This window comes from Medicago truncatula, chromosome 4 (assembly GCF_003473485.1).
Source record: "Medicago truncatula cultivar Jemalong A17 chromosome 4, MtrunA17r5.0-ANR, whole genome shotgun sequence".
NCBI lineage: Eukaryota > Viridiplantae > Streptophyta > Magnoliopsida > Fabales > Fabaceae > Medicago > Medicago truncatula.
In genome coordinates, this window is record NC_053045.1 from 46,910,221 (window position 1) to 46,934,805 (window position 24,585).

A 24,585-nucleotide genomic window follows, 5' to 3' on the forward strand; every position below is an offset into this window, starting at 1 on the left:
AAAAACTCATTTTAAAGGGAAGGAAAAACCGTTCATTTTAGGGTAGTGGAAACAAACAGTATTCAACTTGAAAATTTTCAATCAATTCTATCACAATTTACCAAGACACATGAGTAAATTTAAGATAGATCATGGTGATAAGATTGATTTTTCTATTTAACAGTTATGAACTCATTTATACAAAAATTTAGCTAAAATATTTACATATCAAGAAACACCCCACATATCACATTGCATCCTTATGAAACTAATTTTAGGTTCTAATTAATATTTTACAAATGTTTGGTCAGCTGTTTCATTCACCAAAATTACCAAACTCATGGCATGCATTGCACACATTGGATACAGAGGTATTGATGTCACAATTATCGTGATTATAAACCAAAGAATTTATCAGATTCATTCATAATTTTAATGAAGCCGTAAGTTCATAACAACATCTAACAGTTACACTCTTGCTGAAGCTTGTTGATAAAATAGCTTGATTAGCAGGATAAAGCACAACAGCTTTACAAACATAACAACAAGAAACCATAAAACAAAGGTAACACGTACAACGCATTACGTTATTATTTTCACCAACTGCTGCAATGCAATCCTTGAAGACATGCACTAATCGTCATCTCCATCTGCAATAAAACAATATAATAAATAAGCACGGTGATGAAAATAAATTAATAATCCAAAAAACACGACATCCAAAGCATTCAGCTACAGGAGCAGCTGAAAATCCAAAAATATTTCGTGCAAAGACACATAGCATAGCATGCTGACAGTGAACATGCTTCAGAAATTACTATAAAATACAAAAATGACGGGAAAAAAATTGACTTGGAAAGCTAGAAGAGAATTATTAACAAATAAGACAATATGACCACCAAAGACATTATTAATTATTACAACTAAAAATAGATTCAATAACACATTAAGAACGAATGAAGGTAATAGAATTTCATGTTACAGTAGTCAGTTCTATGAGCTTCAGATAAATCACATTAATAAGTGGAACTAATCACCTAAGTTTCCCCGTGAATTACAACAAATCCAAAGTCATGTCAATGCATTAAAATCAAAATCACAGTATCTGGGCAAAATTGTATCCGTATCCCTTTAAGATGTTTGATTGTACCAGATAGGTCCAATAAGTTTCTTTGTCCCACATAGGTCCTTCTAAGTTTTAAAATGTTTGCACCTTTGACCTTCCTTTGAGTTTCCATTAAAACTAAAAACCTACATGGCTGTTGATGTTTATCATCCTCAGTATAGTAACAAAAAATTTCATTAAGCAATCAGAAAACTCAAAAATGATATTCAACCCTTCTCCATTAACACTCCTCTTCATCTTCCACTCACAACACAACATTTATGATTAACCATCACTCACACCGAAAAACTGAATAAATCGTGGATTTATGTGTGTTCTAAAGACTACGCACTGTATTTATAATGTACTATTTACATTTACAATAAACAAAAATTAATGTACTCCCTCCGATTCAAAATGATTGTCGTTTTAGCCAAAAAAAAAGTTTCAAAATGAATGTCACTTGCACTTTTCAATGTAGAATTATTATTTTATCTCCAATTGTACCCTTTAATTAATTGAGCATACACTACTTCCAAAGCTTTCCACCAAAAATAGATAAGGTTAGTTTAGTAAAATTGTGATGTCCTTTGACATCATTATTACATTTCTTAATTTGTGTGTGTTTTTTTTTTTGGTGAATTAAAATGAAACAAAAAACAAAATTTCTTAATTTGTGTGTAAAAACCTTAAACAACGCTCATTTTGAATCGGAGGAGTAATTGCCAACTCCAATGACCAGTTCCGTTAGCAACTAGTTACAAAGGGCGTATTTAACAGGTGACTAATTACACCAAGGATGTGACTACTTCTAACAAATCCAAAAAAAAAAACATCTACCATGAAAGCTGATGTTTCTCAGCAAATTCAAGACTAAGCAAAAACTCCAATCAAAAACCTATTATGATGCAGATAAACAAAACCATCCAACAGAAAACTAAACTAAAACAATAATTAAAACAAACAAGATCTAGGTTTTGGGAACAAACTAAACTAAGGAAGGCAAAATGGAGGAATAGTTCCAACGATGCCACAAATATGAAAGAGCAATGATATCATCTATTTAATGAAAACTTTGGTGACAACCTTGTTTTTCTCCTTCTTATTGGCCAAAAACAATGGAGACAGAAAAAGGAAGAGAGATGATAAGAACATCATTTGAGTATGAGAGAGAAAGCTGTCAAAAAGTTGTCACAAAATGGTTGTACAAATATCATTTCTCAATATGAAAATCGGGGTACAATGTTGCATTTTTGACCCAATTCTTCTAATAGTCTTTCTTATCTTGGTAGTAAAAAGGAAAAATTGGTTAATAAGAAGCCTGTTTTGTTTTGGCTGGAGAAAATAATTTTGGTTCATGAATGGAAGTGGGAAAAAATTAGGGTTTATAGCAAAAGAATAAAGACGAATTTTTTGTAGTTTAATTAAAACAAATAAATAAAATAGTGTCTACTCTTTGATCACATAAGCATATTATCAGGCCACGCCAGAGTCGTTTAATCCACATTAGACCCATAACGGCCACGTGCGTGTTTTCTTAACGGGAATTCTGAAAAATGGTAACTCCTAGTAACGGGACTTAAAGAAATCATTAGATACAGACAAATAATTTAAAGGACCGCAAATGCAATTTTGCCTAGTATCTAACTCAAGCTCAAAAGTGTATAGTGCACTAGCTTCACTAAAGTGCTGAGTTTTAATCGATAATCCATCAGAAACAAACAAAATCTTCATTACCACGTTACCCACAACACTAACTTAAAACACCATACTCTTCTGCTTCTGCATAGCAAGTTAACAGATACACAATTCTCTTCAATATGTGGCACTAATGCTTAGTACACTACCCCTCCTAAGTATTGGGTACATGAAGAGTATAAAATATACATAGTCAATACGCTACTTGGGTTTGCATAACGTTCTAATATTCTAATTATTAAACCTACTCAATTCATTTTTTCATCTTCTTTCAACACCTTCTAAATTTCTAATGCCAGATAGCAACACAATCGCTTGATTCCACAAATAGATTCTCTTCCATAAGCTTATCTTCTGAAATAAGTGTGGATTGACTTATTTGAGCTTATCTTCGGGCATAAGTATCGTGAGACAGTTTGGGAGAACATATGAAAACAGCTTATGACAGGTTTCATAAAAAAAATTCAACTTATTTTCATAAGTTCTCCAATACAGCTTATGCAAGCTTATACATAAACGCTTATCATGCCATAAGCTACAAATAAGTCGTTTATCCAAACAGGCCCTAATGCACAATCAACCAAACCCAATTCCAGTTTCCTCAGAACAAATCATCCTAACCCCTCATCCTAATTACACCGAAATTACTCAAAATCAAAACTTTAACATCAAATAACATAACAATTGAACAAATTAAGAATCTAAAAGGAGAACAAAAAGCGAAACGAACCAATGTAACGTCTTTCATTAGCGGCCTTAGCTTTCTCAAGCATCTTATCAAGATCTTGTTCAACTTGAGCCTCCCATTTAAGAAGCTGATTGACGGCCACAACGCCCAATCCCATTCCCAACACATGCTCCCACGGATCTAACACAATCGTAATTCGTAACAATCAAAGAAATGAAAGAGAAATTGAAAACGAAATTAACGAGAAATGAAGAGAAGATGATGATGAATTACGGCGCATGTAGGGGAGTTTCCGGAGTGCGTTGGAGTACATCTGAGTCCCCAAACCTAATAAGGCTCCGATCGCCGTCGCGCTTAGCACCATTTTTCTTCCTCTCTCTCTTTCTCAGACTTACACTGTTCTAAACTTTGTTGTTCTCAATCTCTCAACAAAAACTATTTTTTCTATAATAATAAATAAATCAGGGTAGCGTTAAAATAGATTACCAAAAAATTTGATTTTAAAATAGGAGGACTATTTTTGTGAGTTTGATAAAATAGAAGGACAAAAAAATGTAATTATATCAAATATTTTTTATTTACTTATTTTAAAATCAAATTTGTGTAAAAATAACATTTACAATAATCTTATTTGAAGTGGCGTAGGAAACGATCTAATTTTATACCTTAATTGCCATGTTGTATGGTTATAACATTTTTCAACTGAGTTAGAATTTGGGGACATCATTTGCTCTTATTCCATATCATATAATTAGGATATACAGTCTAATTATGAAAATGAATAAAAACAAGTGGACAAAATTCTCATATATTTCTCCTTAAGAAAAACAACACCAATTACATATGTTACATTTTTTTTTTGTTGAATTATTTACATATGATTACATGTTATAGGAGGAGTCACAATTTTACAATTCTAGTAATATTCCACACAACACAACTTTCTCCAAATCCGTTAAGAGCCTAAACGAGTATTGGTTAGGGAATACAAAAGATGTTTGAAACTAAAAAAAAATACTGATGAGTAGGAGATATGGTAGAACAAGAAATTAACATACTCTCACAAACTATAGTTTTAAATGTTCAATAGAAAGTGGTAAATCGCCTTCTTTTCAATTTAATGAGTTTGAGGACTTATGGTCTGTTTGGATCTGTGGTGAAATTGTTATTCTCGCGTCCCAAAACACATTTGACCGTGATTTGCTAAAGCTAAACATTAGAACTTCTCACTAAGCCTGCGGCCACGTCCAATCCACCACATAAACAAATAGGTATTTAATCCTCTATAGCTAGTCTTTGTTCATCATGCAAAGATTATATGTTGGTATGTACTTTGACAACATCTATTATTGCAACTTGGCATATTGGACATTTTCCACTTTTCCATTGCAACTCATTGGCACAGTTGAGACATGCACACATGTGCCCACATCTGTAAAAAATGTAGAGACATTATGAGTACTGTTGTGCTTACATGAAATAAATATATTGAACAAAATTATTAGTAGAAAAATAAAATAAAATTAAGTACCTGTATAAAACTGAGTTTACTTTATTTTCATTGCAAATGCAGCACATGCCTTTCTTTGATGTCTTGTTACTGGATTTCTTGTCTTTAACTGCAATCATGTTTCATATACAAAATGAGAGGTGCATAATGTTTTTGTTGAAAAGAGCAAAGGAAAAAAGCGAGACGAAATTTATCGGATACACCAAACACTACTGTTAAGCAGAAATAATCACATACATTTGTGAACCTCTTGGTTTTGGGATTGTTGTAATTGCATCTGCATTTGTGTGTCTGCACAGTTTTTTATTGTTTTCCTTAGCTCAGAAATCTCTTGAAAAAGTTGTTCCATTTGCCCTCGCAAACCGTATATAATTTCCATTTCCTATAAGCCATTGAAGTATAGTGTCATTCTATATAGAGAGATATAAACATGTACATAGTTAAATCTAGGTGTAAGAGTATAATGAAACTCACAATTGAACGTTGATTTGCGGATGGAGAGTTTTCTCTACTATCTTCATAGCAAGATTGAGATTGAGAAGGCAATGGTGAGGATACAAATGCAACTCTATCAGAATCATCTCCAATATCAGTGTCTCTATAACTCCATGTTGCTGAGGATGGTGTGTCTGCTGATGATGAGGATTGACAATCACCAAGTTCATGATCTGAGCCACTACTGATGCTTTCATGTTCATGCTCCTCTACCTTCTCTTCATCCATTTCTTCCTCATTACTCCTCGTCTCTTTTTCCCTTGTGTCACGAAGGCGATCGTGATAAAATGCCATCAATTGTTTTGTATTTCCTTCTTCATCTTCCTCGTCGCATTGATTATTGACCAAGTGTGTTTGTGTTCCCACATGAGACTCCATCAATTTATCCATCTTTTCTCGAAAGTCACTAGAAAGGACAGTTGAAACTGTTTTTCTGCAAACATAGTTTAGTTTATGCTCACAATTAATTCAGTGAAATTGCAAACAAAACTTCATTGCATTATGCTCAATTCACTATGCACCAATGTCATAATGTCTCTTATTCAATTCTTGATTTACTATTTATACAATTGAGTTGTCTTGGACTAAACAATTGTTAGAGTATACAAGGAAAATGTGAAATATATTTAAACATCATATAAATACCTTTCAAGGAGTTTACGTCTCTCATCGTTGTCAGAAGCAAAGTCAAGCATTTCCTTATACCATTCTTGTCTGAGCTCTTCCCAGTAGCTTCTAGGCCGGGAAATAGGACTCGCCCAGTCATAACTTGCGCTAATTTCATCATAATTATAGTCACTGCACTCTTTCTCTTCTAACATTTCATTGTAATAATTGGTTTCAATAGTATCATATAATTGTTGGTCTCTTGCCTCGACTTTATCAGTTATATCATTTGCGTTTGAGTCAACCTTGGATGATAATTCCACAGGAATTTCTTTTGGACCGTGATTTTGAGGGTCAAAACCATAAATTATACGGGCTTCTTCTTTGATATCTGCCCTAGTTTGAGAAACTACATTCAGTTTATTTTTCTTAGTGTGGATGTTAGTGACTATCTTGCTGCAAACAATTTCTTTGTTAAGTTGATTAGTAGTGTGAAATTTATTCAATTGTGCGGTATTGTTTATGGTCTCCCTGTCTATACTTCTCGGCTCGGACACTTCTATTAGGGATGAAGTTTTCTGTTCATCTTTTGTGTTAAATCTTTCCCTGCATTCAATTAAAAAAATTATGTCAAACATTTCAAAGTTCAAACACAAGTGGCAAGTGTTAAGTTATGAATCTAGCAATGCTTTTTCTTTTTGTTAAGCTCGTCGAAATATTATTGCATCATTACATTCAAGTTTGTACAAAAACAACAAGATGCTAGTGTTTTTCTATGAGAAATTATCACACCTTAGTTGCATAATTACTGATCCTTGTTGTTTTTTGTTCCCCTCCGGTGTTGTTGATTGTTTTTTGTTCCCTTCGGGTGTTGTTGATTGTTTTTTGTTCCCTTCCAGTGTTGTTAATTTCAAGCTGGATGGATCAAAAGCTGCTACTCCACGTTGTAATAATCGAAGTCGAAGCAATGACTACATACACAATTTAATTCAAAGAAAATAAATCGCAATGCAAAAGTATAAACACACTCTACAACCATGCTAGCAACACACCCTTCTTAACAGACTATTTTATTGGTCAAAATTCATACGAGCCCCACTAAATTTATGTGACGCCCACACGATTCATTTGAATTTCAACTAATAGAATAATGTGTGTTGGGAAGAATGCGTTAGAGAACATGTTACTAGCAACTCTGTCATATTAATTCACATGGCCACATAACAAATTTTGATGGAAAGCGATAAGCAAAATTTACCTGAATGCGACCTCTTTGTGTGAACTTAGAAACCGCGCCTCGCTCTGCAAGATTGTTGAGCTCGCCATGTCGATCACACTCAAACTGCATAATCAAATCATTAAATGCTTGGCGCCCTCTAATACGTGGGTGGCTTGTGACCTGACCAAAACCTCTATGTTCTGCTAATTGTTTTGGTGTGGAAATACATGGAGAACCCGTCGCACTATTACTTTGTTCATGATCATTCTCATCATTTGTAACAGAAAGTTTCTTTATAATATCAGCAACCTTGATTTTCTCGCTTTTAAAAGCATCTAAATTATAATGCACTTTTGGTGAACAAGTTTCATCAATACTTAGTCTTGGTTTATCATATTCTCCATATGAATATGCTTCATCAGAGGATTCACCTTTTTCTGGTTCTTCCACAGAACTAGCATTAATCTCATTGCTACTTGCATCAGAATTAGTTCTTACATATGATGGTGCATTTTGTTTTGTGCAATTGGATTGGTTGTTAAGCCTTTTTTCCCACATTTGAACAAGAGAAGAAGCACCAATGTTGAATGTTTTTTCGCTTTCAGATGATCCGTCAGAACGAGGAGGTGAAACAGAACCTCTCCTAGAATTGAAACTTGATGACCTTGAAGGAAAATTATCAAACCTCTTAACAACAACATTCTCATTATTTTTTTCAAGATTTTTTGCCACTTCTTGAGCTTGTCTTGCGGCCCATCGATCAATGATCTTTGAGTGCCTTGGACTCACCAATGCAGACAAAGAAGAATCATTTTTGTCTCCAAATACATTAGGAAATTTTTTGTTGAAATTTAGGCTTCCAGGTTTGTTTTTTTTAGCAACACTTGAAACCCATGTTGGTGTTGAATCAAAGGAAGCTATTTCAACCTGTGATGATGCCATTTCAATTTTTATCTTTAGATTCTTTATTATTCCATATACATATAATACTCAAAACCAAGTATTAATGGCTATGATGATGATTATATGATTTTTATGAACAAAGAAATGGATACAAAAAAGGAAGAGTAATAACCCATTTCAAAATAAAAGGTGGCTAGAATAAAAATTCCAACGACGTTGAAATTTCTTTCCCTAGAGGTTAAACTTGTTTTGTTCTCAAAAGTTTGTAGACCACAAAGAATGACTCAGAAAAAAACGCAATGAAAACAGAAGAGCAAAAGGTGGCATAGAATGAGTGGTTAGTTATATTACAGACAAACAAAGGAGTTCTTTAAGGCTAATTAATTGTTAACATAATCTAATTAAGTCATAATTCTTGTTTTCATTGCCTAAAGTTAGAGCTCTTAAGAGAGAGAAAGAATAAGGAAGAGTGCTTTATGTTATTTTTATTTTTTTGAAAGAATGAGTGCTTTATGTTATGCATCGTCATTTGATCTTTATATATTTTGGTTGAAGAGAAATGCTAGCAACATTCTCTTTTAAACACTCTCTATAACACTTACTATTTTATTGGATGAAATCAATGTATGTCCCACCATTTTACGTGGGTTCCATTTCCAAAGTGTAGTATCTACATTGATTTTACCTAATAAAAGAGTAAGTGCTAGAGAGAGTGTTCAAAAGAGAGTGTTGCTAACATTTCTCTTTGTTTGAAATTGAAACATTTTCAATGCACAATTAAAATAATTGTGCACCATGTATTTTTCATTATTAGATCGATAAATTTCACCATATCCCGTGTTCATTTTTATAATAAGATTTATTTATTTAGCGATAAAAATTAACTATGATAGAAAATTTATCTCATTTATGCACTAAAAAATTGTAGGATATTGGAATTGCAAAATAATGTGAATGGTCAAATTTGGAGGAAAAATTATATTGTTTTAGCCAAAGAAATAAACTAAGAATAGATGTTAAGGCTAGAATTTATTTTTGTAGTAGAGTTTAATTTGCATGTATTAACAGTGTAAAAAGAGTAAACAAAATTCACTTTTTTTTTGGAAATAACCAAATTCACTTTTTAATTTTTTTTTCTGTGTGTAATTTTTTAGGAATATTATACTATAGTTGTAAATGAAAGATATGTATATCGTATTTTAAAAATACATACATTAATATTTAATTTTTTCCAATAACATGTATTAATATTTTTTAGGGTTAAATATATTTTTCATCCTACAAAATTTTAAGTTGTGTTTATTGTCTAAATAAAAAATTGTAATTTTTGTTCTTAAAAAATCACCCTAGAAGAAATTTTAGTTATTACTTATACTTTCCTTAAAAAAAAAATTATTACTTAATCCCTCTGTTGAAAATTATAAGCAAATTTAACTTTTTATATTCATTTCATTAATGATGTATGTGACATTATTAATTGAATGAACATAAAAAGTCAAATTTTCTTATAATTAGTAACGGATGAAGTATACTTAAATAATATTTTTTTTTTTAGGGAACTTAAATATTAACATACTGTTGTTACATCAACATATATTTTGGAATGATTTTTTTACACATTTTTAACAAATTATAAAGAAATTAATAATTTTTTAAAAAAAATTAATTTTGCCTAAAATATGATTATGATCCATACAAATACGATTGATTTTGATTTTTATCCTTGAAATAATTTTATTTATACCCCTGTAAATTCTAAAAAAATATATAAAAGTCGTTCATATGATTTGTTAAATCATGTGACCAGTATTTTATTTTACTTAAATCAAACCGCTATAGTTTAGTGTTAACTTTATACTTTTTTGGGGTGGAAATTTTAGTTATGGTGGGAAAAGGGGGGGATGTGGGTAGAATATTAGGGGCTATTGATAGGAACTGCATAAAAAGCGGCTTGTGTAATTTTAGTGGGCCTGAACACCGGTCCGGTTGCGTAAACCCGAAGCGAAAAGCAGTCGCACCGCCTTAACTATGGAAGAAACCCTAATACAAATAGATAGCTATGGCAACCAAAAATCTAACACTCTTTCATTTGTTAAGGTGAGTTGTTGAAAACCTATTCGTTATTGAGTTCATATATTGATATTTTCGGTTTTTTTTTTTTCTTATCGTATTTTTTCTCCCTTGATCACCTTGCTTTTGTTAATGTGAAGCTTGGAGAGGAGCATCTGCCAAAAGAAAGTAATAACTCTTGAAGGAGCATTGTTGATTAATTCTCTGAGGTTATTAATCATGAATAGTATTTTCTTCGACATGGATTTAACCCTAGAAGTTGACATTTCAATGAAAAGTATGCAAAACAAAAGCATAACAAAAAGTTTTTTTGTTTCAATGTTTTTGCTTGTATAAGTTTGGTTGGCTTTGAATGTTCTTGCCCCCCCCCCCCCCCCCCCCCCGTAGTGCATCGACTTGCATGATGTGTTTTTACGAGATAGCCTACGGAGTTCTTATCCTCTATTGAAATTTACTTACACGGTAACACTAAAATAAAACTGCATCACATGGTAATGATTATACAAAAATCATGAAATTTCTTATACATCTTTTACTTGCATTCTTTAATTAATGTTTAGAAAATGTCTCTTAATTGTTACATTGTGAAATTTTCCATATTCACATTGGATTTCACATTTTCTCCAATATTAAAATTTCACCTATTCTATAATGCTTTGTGTAATCATTATAATTGTATCTAATTTTTGAAGTCCGCATAGTAACCAAACTAAAATTGTTGCAATTTGATCTAGAGTTATCTTGTAAGGAAATTTCAATGGATGATAAGGACTCTACGATTTGTTACGTAAAAATGATTGATGTCAATTGTGCAAACCATGAATGTACAACCCCAACTATAAAGCGAGGGGAAAGAACCTTCAAAGCCAACCAAGCTCATCCAAACAATACAATGAAACAACAAAAGTCTGTTATTCTACATTTGGCATGTGATTTTTGAAATGTCCAGTTTCTAGGGTTAAATTCATGCCGAGGAACAAATTCTAGCTCTTAGCCAAGTGCTAATTAACACGTTGTGAGAGACATGGCCATTATATCAACTTCATCAGATTATTGCATGTCTTGAAGAATGCATCCAATTTGAGCGTTGACGATAATCTTCTATCAACAATTGTCGTTGAAGAAGAAGAGGTGGAGTAATTTGGTAACTTCTTGCCTTCTGTTCGTTTCTCCTATTACTATTGCATTTCCAGTATAATTCTTTTAATGGTCTTGACGTTAAAGCAAATCTTACAATGAATGAATCTAACAATGAGGGGTAATCAAGTTATATAACCTTTGAGTTTGTGAATCACATGTCCAACAAGAATAACAAAATCAACTATGGTTTAATAGAGCTAAAGCAAAATTTTCCCTTTGATATCTTCGTTGAAGACATTTTTTCGCATCGCGGGTCAAGTTTGATCTACGAATTATATTCACACAATTTGATGTGTTTTGACATAGGTATCTGCCTTGTACTCCTTTAATTGTAGCTGGTATATTTGCCAGATGACAGTGATTTTTTTTCATTTTCAATATTCTTGTGTTAAAATTCTCAGGTTACTGTCCTTGACTTGTGTTGTATCATGAAAAAATAAGTGTAAGACAAATGTTGTTTGGGAGATGATCTTGAGATTGATTATCCTGGGATTCCAACTATTGCTAAAAAGAAAAGAGTAGCTATTGATTTTGTTGCTATTAGCTCTAAAAATCCATTTAATATGGTGTGTCTGAATACTATACCTGATATATAGACTATAAAGGTTCGAGTTTGCACTTGAAATTGTAGAGTGCAAAATGCTTTGATTAGTGCTCTTAATGAACAAATAGGATTCTGGATGGAAACATGCCTTTGGAACTAAGGGGGATGGTGGAGTTAAAATGTACATTAAGTACTAGACAGAAATAAGTAATTCTTTTGTAGTTGAGTTTATTGTCAAGTCCATCTACTTGTTCCTTTCGTTCTTAGTCTTTCCTTGGCAAGATTGGAACAATCACGTGAATCTTAAAAGGTTTGATACTAGATGGTTCATCTTGCCAGTGAATCTTAAAATCGGTGTTGGCTATATTTCTGACTGTATTTCTGTCATTGCAACCCTTCTTATTATAATAATTAAAAGAAAGTAAGGTTTTTTGTTTTGATTATTTCTTCAAAACTTGTTTCTAGGATTGGAAATATTAAAATGGTCTCCATCATCCTTCTATGAGGCATAACACTTGGGTTTTCAATTGGTAGTTAACTCTTTATTGGTAGTAATCTTTTAAATGTTATGAATAGGTTTTGTATTAGCAGTTCATCTGCTATCAACTACAGTAGAACTTAGTTTGCAATGTAATGATGCCTAAATCTATTCATTTTTTAATTATATACCGACGTGTAATCTAACAGGAATCCTTCCACCTTTACACCGCTGTGGAATCATGTCACCAATATTAGTTAGTAGCATTTATTCCTTCTCAGTGTTCCGTCGATCATTCATAGTTTCAAGTCATAGTTCGAAGCTTTCAACTTGTAAACAATGCATTCAGATCATTGCATACAGAATGGAATTCACGCAGTCAAGCCTGACTACTACTGAAGTCCTTTGAAATTGCTTTCAGCTACCAAGGGAAAAAAGGCTGGATTGCTGTTTATGGATTAGGTCTGCAACATTGTGAGTTTTAATTTGGATATACCCTACGAGAGACACTATTGTGTTTGTTTGGAGAATCTAGTACATGCCAGCTTTCTAGAATCCCTATTCAAGTTGTCATTCTAGGACAACTCTCTTTTAGTGGAAGCTCTAACACATGGTTCTTACATGGTGCCTGAAGTCCCTAGATGTTATCTGGTACCTTACTGTTGTGATCATTCTTCATATAGAAACGAGACATTAGCATATATGTATAAATGCAAGACAATTTAGACAAAATATTTTTCCACTCCACATTGACCAACTATCTATCTTTCTCCAAGCCTTGGTGAAACTCAATAAATTTTGATTATTGACATTCTTCTTCATGATCAATTAATTGTGTTTTCCTATTTTCTTCTTGTTACATGCGATTGTCTTTTACCTCAATTTTTTAATGATATATTCTACAGCGGACTAGAATTTCTGTGAGACTTATCTTAATTAGTATGCATTTTGTACAAAGAATATAATCGCATTAACAGACATGAAGGCAGCTTCTGTAATAATTATGCAAAGTCAGCCATTGAGGCTCAGTTGCATAAACATGTATCCGTGCCTCTTAAGAGCCATATATTGTTGTCACAGTTGATAGTTTTGTTGATCTGCCTTTGTCATCATTTTTTGGATGTGAGTCGGTCAGAGATTTGGTTGCTAAGTTTTGGCTGTGGGATCATTTGGTCATTGTTTTTCTGTAAAATGCACAAGTTGTTCATACTTAATTATTTTGTGGTTTAAGATCCTACTTAGTATCTCATTATTAATAATATTCTGTGTTACTTGGACTCACAGCTGTCCGTTAATCTCATCACAGGTGCTGTCTCCAAGTTCCATGCCTATGCGGTAACTGTCCAGGATATCAAGGATACAATAGCTTCTCGCAGCTTCACTATCCAGCACACTCTCAGAGAAGGTAATCATTGTGCCGATTACATGGCTAAGCTAGGAGCCTCATCTAATTCTGATTTCTCTGTCCATTTGACACCTCCTCATGACCTCCTCGGCTTGCTTAGGAATGATGCAATAGGGACTTTCTTCCAAAGGGCTTGAGTTTCTGTTTTTTATCTTTTCTGTCTTGTTTGTTTGTTAGCTTTGTAACCAAAAAAAATGATATTCTGTATGGAAGTTTTACTATTAAAGCTGTTATGAATGCTTAATTCTAGTAAGTAATAACCAATCATTGGTTAGGGGAAGAGAAATATTCACATGGTACGTTTTGTTCATCTGGTATTTTGTGCAGACCTGTAGGATCATCTGGTATTTTGAAGTTGCCAACAGGCTAGAGAAATAAGGCCGGTTAGGGATGAGTTATACTTGTTCCTAACAAAATCCTAATTTCTTAATGTGTCATATTAGGAGAGTTAACACTTGTGTTGGATAAGATTTGCAAACTCGTCGAGTCAACTAGTTAATGTTAGAGGTAGTATCATTCTGAAAAACTCAGAGGAAACTACATTAACAAAATCTCACTGACATCACTCTATTGTCGTCGTCATCATCATTAAAATGTCCTTCAACAAAACAAGTTTTTATACAAAATTAAATAAAATTAAATGGTAGTTTAAGGAATGCGATGCTTTTCTTTTTTGATGGTGGCCGGGATTCGAACCCCGGACCTTGCATATTTTATGCATTGTTCATACCAACTTAGCTAAGCTCACGAGAACGGGATTGGTTATGGTGCATAAGGATTTCCTTATGCACCGTGCATAATTGCTTCATACAACTCAACCCATTTTGTCATACACCCCCCAAACGCATCTCTATTTTCATTTTTGTCCAAAACCAAACGAAACCAAATGATGTGTTCATCATCATCATTGTGTGCATCACACAACCACCGTCAGTTGCTCACGTCAGTTCAAAACCACCGTCGCTGAGGAAGAATCATATTGTTGTGGAAATAGTTTTTGTCAGTTGTACTCCAAAACCATTAGATTTACTTAATGGTTTTCAGCAGGTGAAAACACTAAGGATCGAGAGTCATTGCCATCATTCAGTTTTGGACCGACACAATTGGATGAGGAGGAAATAAATGGTTTCTGTGAGTTGTACTCCAAAATCATTTTGCTGTGAGAATGGTTTCCAGCAAGAACAACATGAACAATATTTTTCAGCAATTCATTTTTTGAGCTTTCACTACAAATCCATCAAACACTTTTCCGGCAAACAATCATCATAATCACAACGCACTACAAATTTCGAATTCTTCTTGCCGGAACATTCCTTGAGCATAGAATCGAATGCTCGAGTAACAAAACCTCCTACAGCACCACCAACCATTTCTTAAAATCGATTACTCTCTGCAACGCTTACGAATCAATGACGGTGATGAATTCGGCAACAAAATTGGAATAAATGTAGATGAATCGAGATCAATCGGAATTGGAACAAGATCAGTCGAAGTTTTCCGGCGACGGGGAAGGGAGTGGAAGCCGCGGAGGAAGAGAGAAAATTCGGAAATCGGAATCTTGTATAAATTGGTGCCTTTCATTTATTATGTACACATTCTCAAAGTTTCCTATCAAAATAAGTCAAGATTAAAATTAGGTCATCGATTAGGTTTTGCTTAAAAATTATAAATGGGCACTACTATTTGTTTTTGGTGTAAAGGAAATTACTAACGTAACTCAAACCCTTTTTTTTTAAAAAAAAAAAAAATCCAAAAAGATATATATAAATAAAGGGAAATGTTAACTTGTGCCCTTAAAGCACATGTTAAGAATTCCACTAATAGAAATTATGTATTGGAAATTGTGTTAATTTATTTCTCAAAATATTTAATATTAACTTTTTTTCATTAAATTCTTACCATTATTGGAATGAAAATAATGCTTAACATGAGCAACTTTTTCAGTATATATATATATATATATATATATATATATATATATATATATATATATATATATATATATATATATATTCTATTATGGAAAATTTCATTGTCCAGTGTAATTTTTGTTGAAACAAAATGTATTTTACAATAAACCTTAATGAGTTTTGATGATAACAAGGTATTAAAAATTGTCAATTGGTTATTGCTAATATTTTTTCAAGTGTACAGGACCATAGGCAAAGTTAATCAATTTCAATAGGTCTTGGAAGAACAATAGAGAGCAAAGGAATCTAAAGCATCTGAAGAAAACTGCGTCTGAAGCTATGAAGTGCTTCTGAAGTTTCAAGTGCCTCTGAAGTGATGATGTCATCAGAAGCAGAAGTTCATCAGAAGCAGAAGTCCATCAGAAGCAAGATTTCATCAGAAGCTATATCATCACCAGAAGCTACAGTTGATCAGTATATTCAAACTGAAATTTCAAAGGAGCTGTTTTTCATTATATCCTCGTCTAAGAGAACGAAGGATTAAAAGGGAGGTACCAACGTTCATTTGAAAAGCACTGGGTGCTTGTCCTTCTTTGAAGAGTTGACAAAGTACAAGTGTACAACCACTACCTCCACTACTCTGTTTTTGTCTACGCTACAAGACAAGACAACAGCTCTGCCTGCAGAAATGTTCCTTCAAGATAGGAATGAATTTGAAGTTAATCCTTCACAGGACTACACCCAAATCAGGCAAAAGATTAATGGTGGATGATCAAAGGAACTCAACGACTCTTTAGACGTGCTAAAAATCTCAACGTCTCTTTAGTCACCTCTATATAAAGGAGTGAAGACTTGAAGATTGGTAGAGACATCAACACAAGTTAAAAGCGCTAAAACTCTGCCAAATTTGATTCTAAAAAGCACTTTGAATTTCTGCACTGATTTGATATATCTTAGAAATTCTTAAGTCTAGAGTCTTTATTGCATTGTATTGTGAACACCACTGATTGTATATCAAGTGTTCAAGTCAAACAATTTTCTGTGTAATTCTGTTTGATTAGAAGTCTCTCGCCTGCGTGCTTGAGCATTAGAAGACTCTTGCTTTAGTGCTTGAGCATTGGAAGTCTCTCGCCTGCGTGCTTGAGCATTTGAGAAGTCTCATACTAGAGAGTATTGAACATTTGTAATCTGTGTGATTATTTTTAGTAGAAATCTCCTTGGAAGTGCAAGGGGGACTGGACTACTTCTGGTTTGTGGAAGGAACCAGGATAATTGCTTGTGTCTCTCTTTCTTTTCTCTGCTCTGTTTTATTCCGCTGCATATCTGATTCTGAACATTACATCAAAAGCACTCCCAACTAGCTTCTGAAGTAATACCAGAAGAAGATTTCTTTAAAAGAAAAAGAAAACACAATTCAACCCCCTTTCTTATGTTTTCTCTCACCTTCAATTTTATCTTGCTTAAGAAATTGAGCTCTGCACAAATCACTAGTTCATAAAAACTATACACTCAATAATAAAATGTAAATTTTACTTATGGAAAAAAAATCATAAAACTTACAAACTTATTTTATGTGGAGTATACAACTTGTTTATGAAAGAATGAATAAAATAATGCACACAACTTGGTGGGTGGAATAAAATGTGCATTGGGATTGCAGAAATTGGATGAAACATAAATGCGTACAATCCAATCCAATATAGGGTTGATTGATAGCACATGATTGAGGTTTGATACATGGTATCAGGATCTGCTTATTACAACATAGAACTATACTTTCTTCCATTGTCATAATATGTCAACCACATACATGAAATTAAATCATAAAAATGCCCAAAAGAAATTAAAAGGCATATCCAACCGACCAACAATGCATGTACGTTTTGGATAGGGGAGGTTGGAATTCCAAGCTTGTGTGAAGTTGAAAGTTGAGATTGCGGTGCCAACAAAAATTAATTATTCTAACAAAAAAACAAAATAAGAAAAATAAGAAAACTTATTAAAAAAATACGTAGTTGATATTTATAAATATATTTGTATTATGTATTTTTTTTTTATCAAAAAACTTCTATCTCTTGCACAAATGCAAAGATTGATCATTTGAGCTGGATATGACTGCAACAGACGACAAAACTTATCCTCAATACATTTAACATTATTTGTACTTACAAAAAGCACAATAGAGGATACTAGGGTTCAGTATCGTATTTTAAGGTTTAGACTGATTATTGGATGCCTTAAGATGGCTCCCAAAGGTGATATTTATAGCATTCTATAAGCCTGTTTTGTGGTTACTTAGGCAGCAAGTAACATGGATGTTTTAGGTATTTAGACACATTCAAGAGGTTTCTAGAGGCGAATAGAGGCGGTGTCCTAGGGGATACGCGCCTTTGAGCCTTAAGGCCCTTATGGAGGGCGCTAAGACTTCTGGAAGGATCTAAAAGCCTTTTTGGAGGTCCTTTTGATCCTTAGGAAAATATTGACGGTTCATCATTGTATGTATTATCTCAATGGATTCGAACGAAATCCACTTTTTTTTCCTTCTTTTTTATTTTTGAAATCCACTTATTAATATGAAAAAGATCTCTTGGTATAATGTTCTTGGATTATGTACTCTTTTTACGGATATTTGTTTACATTATCAAATATTATAAGAAAAATTCCGGAGTGTGGGTTGAGCATGTTATGTTATGTGGTGCTTGGTTTGCAAGCAAGTTTGGCATATGAATGAATAACTGTAACTTGCCATCCAATGACTTTTATCAACAGAGACCACTTGACTATACTCTCTGTTTCATGCAACTAGCTAGCGCCGCAAATCCAATCTATTTCCAAGGAACCATTAATTTATAATACTAATAGAATTCCTTTAATTTTGTGCAGTTAAATTATTCTTGATTTGGCCAATGAAGTAAACCAAGCTGTCCAAGCATGACAATGTTCCTTTTTGACAGGAAAAAAATAATAAATGAAGAGGGATATAACAATGTCAAAGAAAGCATGAAATGCCAACGCATTGTATGGTTAATTAAAATTTCTGTGGAATTAAAGCCAATGTTTTGATATATCATAGTAGACGGAGAAAAGAAATTGTCCCACTTTACACTTAAAATAATAAAAAATTTTTTTTTAATTATTTGGTTACCAAAGGTGCTAGTAATATGTAGTTTAAGTAAAGTCCGTCAAAAAATTGTTTCACATAGAAATTAAATGTGAATTCTTCCAAACAATTTGTTCTTAGACGGAACTTTTTAACCATCTTAATCAAACAATTTAGTTTATTAATGATTAATGTGGAACTAATGGATAAACTCATATTCTATTCTTTTTCATTTATCCTTTTTTTCTTTGTAAAATGATGAAATGTGATAAATACGATATGGTATGGATGAGTGCAAGAGAGTCTAACCAACCGTAATCTATATTAGTATATAAAGAAAATAAATATTTTTGGCTCTTTTGGGTTGATTTTTACTCTTTCTAAAATTACCATCAACTTTCAATACAAATAACACATATAATAAATAGATAAGAGTAAATTCAAATATTAAAATAAAAATGTAGCAAACATGATATAAGCACATATATGTCAAGTTTTTTTCCTTTATCATTTATTCACCTTATTAATGAGAATTTTTAGTCATTAGGATTAAAAAAAGTAGATAGATTGAGCATTCATTTGAATATGCGCTTCTACTCCAGATATCACGTCTCAAGACATTTTTATCGTGAATTTCTTGAAGCTACAAGCTGGACTATCAACTGGACGTGCGTTGTATAATTTGATGGGCCTAGGGTCAATCGATGTTTCTAGGGCTTCTGTTGTTGGTAGTGAAATGTAACATAGATTGTGATCATTCTTTATATGTTGTTGATGTTGAAGAAGATTTTGTTGTTCTCGCTTCCTCAACCTTTGGATAATGATCTCACTTTCCCTCCACCATTGAATGAGGATGACGATGAAGTGATATGTGTCACCAGTGGCGGAGCCAGGAAATTTATGGAGCCCGGGTAAAAATTTATCGCAAATTCACTTATGACATAATATATAAACAATCATAAATCGAAATAAAAAAGGTTTATCATTTTGTCAACAAAAATACAATTTAAAATAGGGTTATTAATTGAAATTGACCATGTAATATACGTGAAGCCTGAAAATTTACCCTATAATTAAATAACATGTATTCTGACCATGTAATTCGAGATTTTTATTATTTATAACCTTGTAATATACGCGAAGTCCAAAAAAGCAACCGAGAGATTGAATTTTTTCATGTTTTCTTAGAGGCAAGTTAAGAACGTTAAAATATGGCTTTGCACAAAAAATTATAAATTTTCCAAAAACAACAAATTAATTATGAATTTTTAAAGTGTCAAAAGCTCAAAAAACAAAACAACAGAAATCTCAACTTATAAATCGAATTTTGAGCTCATTATTTGCAAAGACATTTATAAAAATACATAAAAATGATATGTAAATTTTATAACATGTATAAAGCTATATTTTAACATGCTAAACATGTATGAAAAAAATTAGTGAAAAAATTCAACCTGTAGGTCACATTTTTAGACTACCCGTATATTATAAGGTGGTCAAAAATAAGAAGAAATTCAAGTTACAATGTTAGAATATATGTTTTGTATTTTACAGTGTCGTTTTTCAGACATAATCAATATTACAAGGTCAATTTGAACAATTAACCCGTTAAAATAAGAGAGATGAACCTGTCAATAGTGTGCAAAATAAAATTACTAGACCTATTTGCGAGTGAGAATTTTCAGATTGTCCAAATTTTTCTTTTTGTAAGTGTGTTAATGGGCTTTTGGGTTGGGTCTAGTGTGCAAAAATTATCGATCGAGCCCGGGCGACCGTCTGGGGTCGCCGGGCGATGAAACCGCCCCTGTGTGTCACCACCTTGCAGCTCTGACTCGCCGATGCCGACCAATCCATTTCATTTGTTGTTGAGAAATAATTATCTTTTTTCTATCCATTTCATTTGTTGTTGAGAAATAATTATCTTTTTTCTAATTTGTCATTGGGATTGTGATGTAGGCAAACTAACTGCACGTATCGAAGATGAAGTGGTGTAACGCCCTAGTTGTTATTTTATTTTATTTTGATTTATTTGGAGCCTCATATGTGATTTTATATGACTTTTGGTGATTTATGTGGTGTGTGCATTTTATTATATGGTTTATTATAATAATAACTAAAATAAGTGGAAATTAATATTATTTTAGGAATTAGGGAGTTAATTAGGATTTAATAAAAATTAAGGGAGTTTAATGAAATAGGGGGAGTTATAGTTTGGGAGTTAGAAAAAGAAAGAAAAACAGTCAGAACGTTTTTACGTAAGAAAACTAAGCTTTTGGGAGAAAAGGGAGAAGAAGAGCAAGAACAAGAGAGGAGAGCCTAGGAATCGATTTTGCTGTGTAATCCTTCTGCAAAACTAAGGTAAGGGTGAGACTATCTCTCAATAATCATAATCTATAATTTCTGAAAATTGACCTAATTGCATAGTTTTGGAAGGTAAAATTGAGGATTAGGGTTTGATGATGATTTTGAGGGGAATGGTGTAACGATCATGTTAAATATGTTGTAAAGTGATGTGCAGAATGAATTCCTAATCTATAATGTTGATGTGATCACAATTTGAAATTGTAATTAGAATTGGTTGGATGAATTGGTGGGGTTTTGTAATGGTTGTGGAATGATCTGAATTGTTGTTGTTGATGCCTGTTTGTGTTTCCTTTAGATGCCTAGTTGCATATAGAACCTGTAAACATCTGTTGGGAAACATTTTGGGTGATCAGGGGATTAAAATTGGGTTTTTGGAGTGAGAAGAGGTCTGGACCCGTAGGTTTTTGCCCTGCCCAGATGAGTGGTCGCTTAAGCGAGAATTCAAGTTGGTTGCCCATTCTAGAGGCCGGTTCGCTTAAGCGAACCGTAAGCGAAGGAACCTTTTACTTACGACGTTGTGTTCACTCAAGCGAACCGTGAGCGAGCGAAACCTAAACTTTCTGTAAGCCGGTCGCTTAAGCGAGCCAACCTTCGCTTAAGCGAAGTGAGCCTTAGTCAGCCACTTTCTGAATTTTGCTTCGTGCACTAGGGGACCCTTTTGAGCATTCTAAAATGTTTCTTTCAACTTGTATAACCCTTGTATAGGTATTTAATCCTACTAAAACACAATGATAATTGATTTGGTTGAATTTAATGAATTGTTGGTCAAGTTTGAATATTGAAACCAAGTGGGAATGTACTATGTTGGATGAACTTAATGTATTAGTATGATTGATAGTAATTATACATTTTCTGATGTAGATTAATTTGTGATGTATGCTACATTTACTAGTCATACCTGTGAGTGAGTCAAGGAGTTGTGAGTCATATACATATATATGCATTGGTTGAGTTGTATGTAGATATACACAAGTGGGTAGTTGTCTAAGCATAAAAGTGGGAGAGCTTTGGCTCTGGAACGCCTTGTCGTTCAAAGCGGTGGAACACTGGTTGTTCAAAGCGGTGTTGAGCGGTGAGGACTTATGTCCTGATGAGAATGCTTTAACCATTCGACAACGGTGTGGGTTACGGCCCTGATTATGGTACCACATGCATAGTTGCATTTATTGAGGAGTCTTAGAGGGGTGTCATGTCATTACATGAGTTGTTATTGTAGATTGAATTGCTATATTTGGATGATTGTTGTTGATTATGAAATACTTATGCCTATTGAATAATCATTGATATTGTAGGGTGTTAGATTCAATTGATGTTATTATATATTATTTTTATTGACTGAGAATCTCACCCCTTCTGCTTGAAAACGTTGCCCTTCCTATGGGTAACTTGCAGGTGATCCTGAGTAGTAGGTGGTGGCTCAAAGTGTCTAGGGCTCTGATACGTGGGATGGGATTTTTAATGTTTCTTCATTCCTATGTATCAAATTTTGAATAATACTGTTGTAGCCCTATTGATTGTTGAATTATGTCGTTGAGGCTTTAATGCCAAACTTTTATTGGAGAATTAACATGTTGGAGGTGGTGATTTATTAATGTTAAGAAAATATTTCCGCTGCATAATTATGATGATTTGGAGGATGATTAATTAAATAGTTTTATATTCTATTTAAGAAATTTTGAATTAGTAGTGTGACATGCCCGTTGGGTTAATACTCTGATGCACGTTTATTATTAATTAATTGATTATTGGGAACGGGGTGTTACAAGTGGCGCGCAAGAAAGGCTCAATAGGGAAAGTGCAGATTTGACATCCGGTGTTGGATTAACTCGAATTATACCTTTTCGAAGTCATCTGATGGCCCAAAACCGCATTTTTAATATTTAAGCAAGTTTATTATTTTTCTGTTTTATTTCAGTTTATTTTTTTTTCCAGCGAATTAGGGTTTGTTATTTCCCTAGTATTTAAACATAACTTTGGTAGCTTAAGAGTAGTTTTTCATTGAATAAAATTATTGGTAAGCTTAGCTCAGTTGATAGGGACATTACATACTTTATGCAGGGGCCGGGGTTCGAACCCCGGACACCCCACTTCTCCACATTTAATTGTGTGAGCTCCAGCCATTAGGTTACTAGACCAAAAAAAAATTATCGAGAACTTTTCTCAATTCTGGTAGATTCCGGAAACCCTTATTTGACAAGTTTATTCAGGCATCTAATACACAGTAAGAGGCCTCTATCATATACCATGTGTTGTGGAGTAGGTTCATCGTTTTGACATCACTAATATTGTTTGGAATAAATATGTTCCCTTAAAGGTTTCTTTATTTGTTTGATAGTTGCTTCACAATCGCATGCTAATGAAGGATAATTTAATTCAACGTGGAATTCTACCGTCTAACTTTAATATGTGTTTGAGTGACAGTGGGATGGAGGAAATTGTCAATCACTTACTTTTGTGATGTGATTATTAAGGTATCATTTGGTATCTCAGGCGACAATAGATAGATATTCAATCAACACCTGTGTTGTACCTTTATGATCATCTCATTCAATTTAGAAGTTTCGAAAATGAAACGAAAAAATGTTAATGTTCTTTACAATTGAAGCTTCTATCTTTTTGGTAGGTGAAAGCTAAAACCAAAAACTTAACTTATGATATTGGATGACATTTCACATGAGAAGGTATAAAGCTTTCCCGCCATGGGAAAGTTTTTTTTTTCACCATTAGATCAAAGAGGAGCACATATTTTATAATGGTCTGCCCACACTATTCATCCATCAACATTCTCTCTCCTCCATTCCTCACTCATGCACCCACCGGCCACCACCACTACACTGCTCATTCATCTTCTTGTCTTGGTTTTCAGTTTTTAATCTAGAATAACACAAAAATTCCTATGAATTCAACAAAAAATTATGTTAATCAAAACAATAGCATATTGTTGTGCTGAATTGGATAAAGCTACAAACAAAAATGGGTCTTGATTTTTTCATTTGGGTTTCAAAAATGTTATTGATTGAGTGTGATTCAAAATATGACTCAACACCCATTAATAATGATGGTGAATGAAAAGAAAAGAAAACCGTAAATGAAAAGAAAACAGCAAGAACACGAAATTAGTTTTAATGAAAATTAGAAAGGGGAAAACGAAATTGTTGTGAGGAAGATGAAATTTGTGATTATGTGTTTATGAAAGTGAGAAAATTCCAGCAAAGAGGAACAAATCTAAACCTCCCACATCCATGTTGAAATGCTAGAAATGGTGAATAAGATATTCATATATTCATGTTTTGCAAAATGTTGATTCAAGCTGTTGGAATTGAATTTTGAGAGGTTGCTGGTGGTGGTACTAGTGTTGATGCATGAAGGAA

At 33.2% G+C, this 24,585-nt stretch overlaps 3 protein-coding genes across 6 annotated transcripts; 1 reads left to right on the forward strand and 2 right to left on the reverse strand.

Moving 5' to 3' along the window:
- Positions 1-351: 351 nt before the first annotated feature.
- Positions 352-3,912, reverse strand: LOC25493453 (uncharacterized). Its single transcript, XM_013601953.3, has 3 exons — positions 3,744-3,912; positions 3,513-3,650; positions 352-629 (listed from the first exon to the last, which is right to left on the reverse strand). The coding sequence occupies exons 1-3, from the start codon at positions 3,832-3,834 to the stop codon at positions 613-615; spliced, it is 246 nt and encodes an 81-aa protein (XP_013457407.2). The 5' UTR covers positions 3,835-3,912; the 3' UTR covers positions 352-612.
- Positions 3,913-4,784: 872 nt separating this feature from the next.
- Positions 4,785-8,242, reverse strand: LOC25493454 (uncharacterized). Its single transcript, XM_013601954.1, has 7 exons — positions 7,340-8,242; positions 6,874-7,052; positions 6,121-6,687; positions 5,455-5,908; positions 5,218-5,362; positions 5,002-5,089; positions 4,785-4,902 (listed from the first exon to the last, which is right to left on the reverse strand). The coding sequence occupies exons 1-7, from the start codon at positions 8,240-8,242 to the stop codon at positions 4,785-4,787; spliced, it is 2,454 nt and encodes an 817-aa protein (XP_013457408.1).
- A 1,902-nt stretch (positions 8,243-10,144) lies between these two features.
- Positions 10,145-14,150, forward strand: LOC120580194 (uncharacterized). 4 transcript variants are annotated; one of them, XM_039833643.1, is made up of 3 exons: positions 10,145-10,300; positions 10,414-10,550; positions 13,742-14,150. In XM_039833643.1, the coding sequence occupies exons 1-3, from the start codon at positions 10,263-10,265 to the stop codon at positions 13,975-13,977; spliced, it is 411 nt and encodes a 136-aa protein (XP_039689577.1). In that variant the 5' UTR covers positions 10,145-10,262; the 3' UTR covers positions 13,978-14,150. The 4 variants fall into 4 exon arrangements, 1 of the variants encoding a protein (XP_039689577.1); XR_005645882.1 differs by lacking the exons at positions 10,145-10,300; positions 10,414-10,550 and adding an exon at positions 10,558-11,417; XR_005645883.1 differs by lacking the exons at positions 10,145-10,300; positions 10,414-10,550 and adding an exon at positions 11,728-12,909.
- Positions 14,151-24,585: the final 10,435 nt, after the last annotated feature.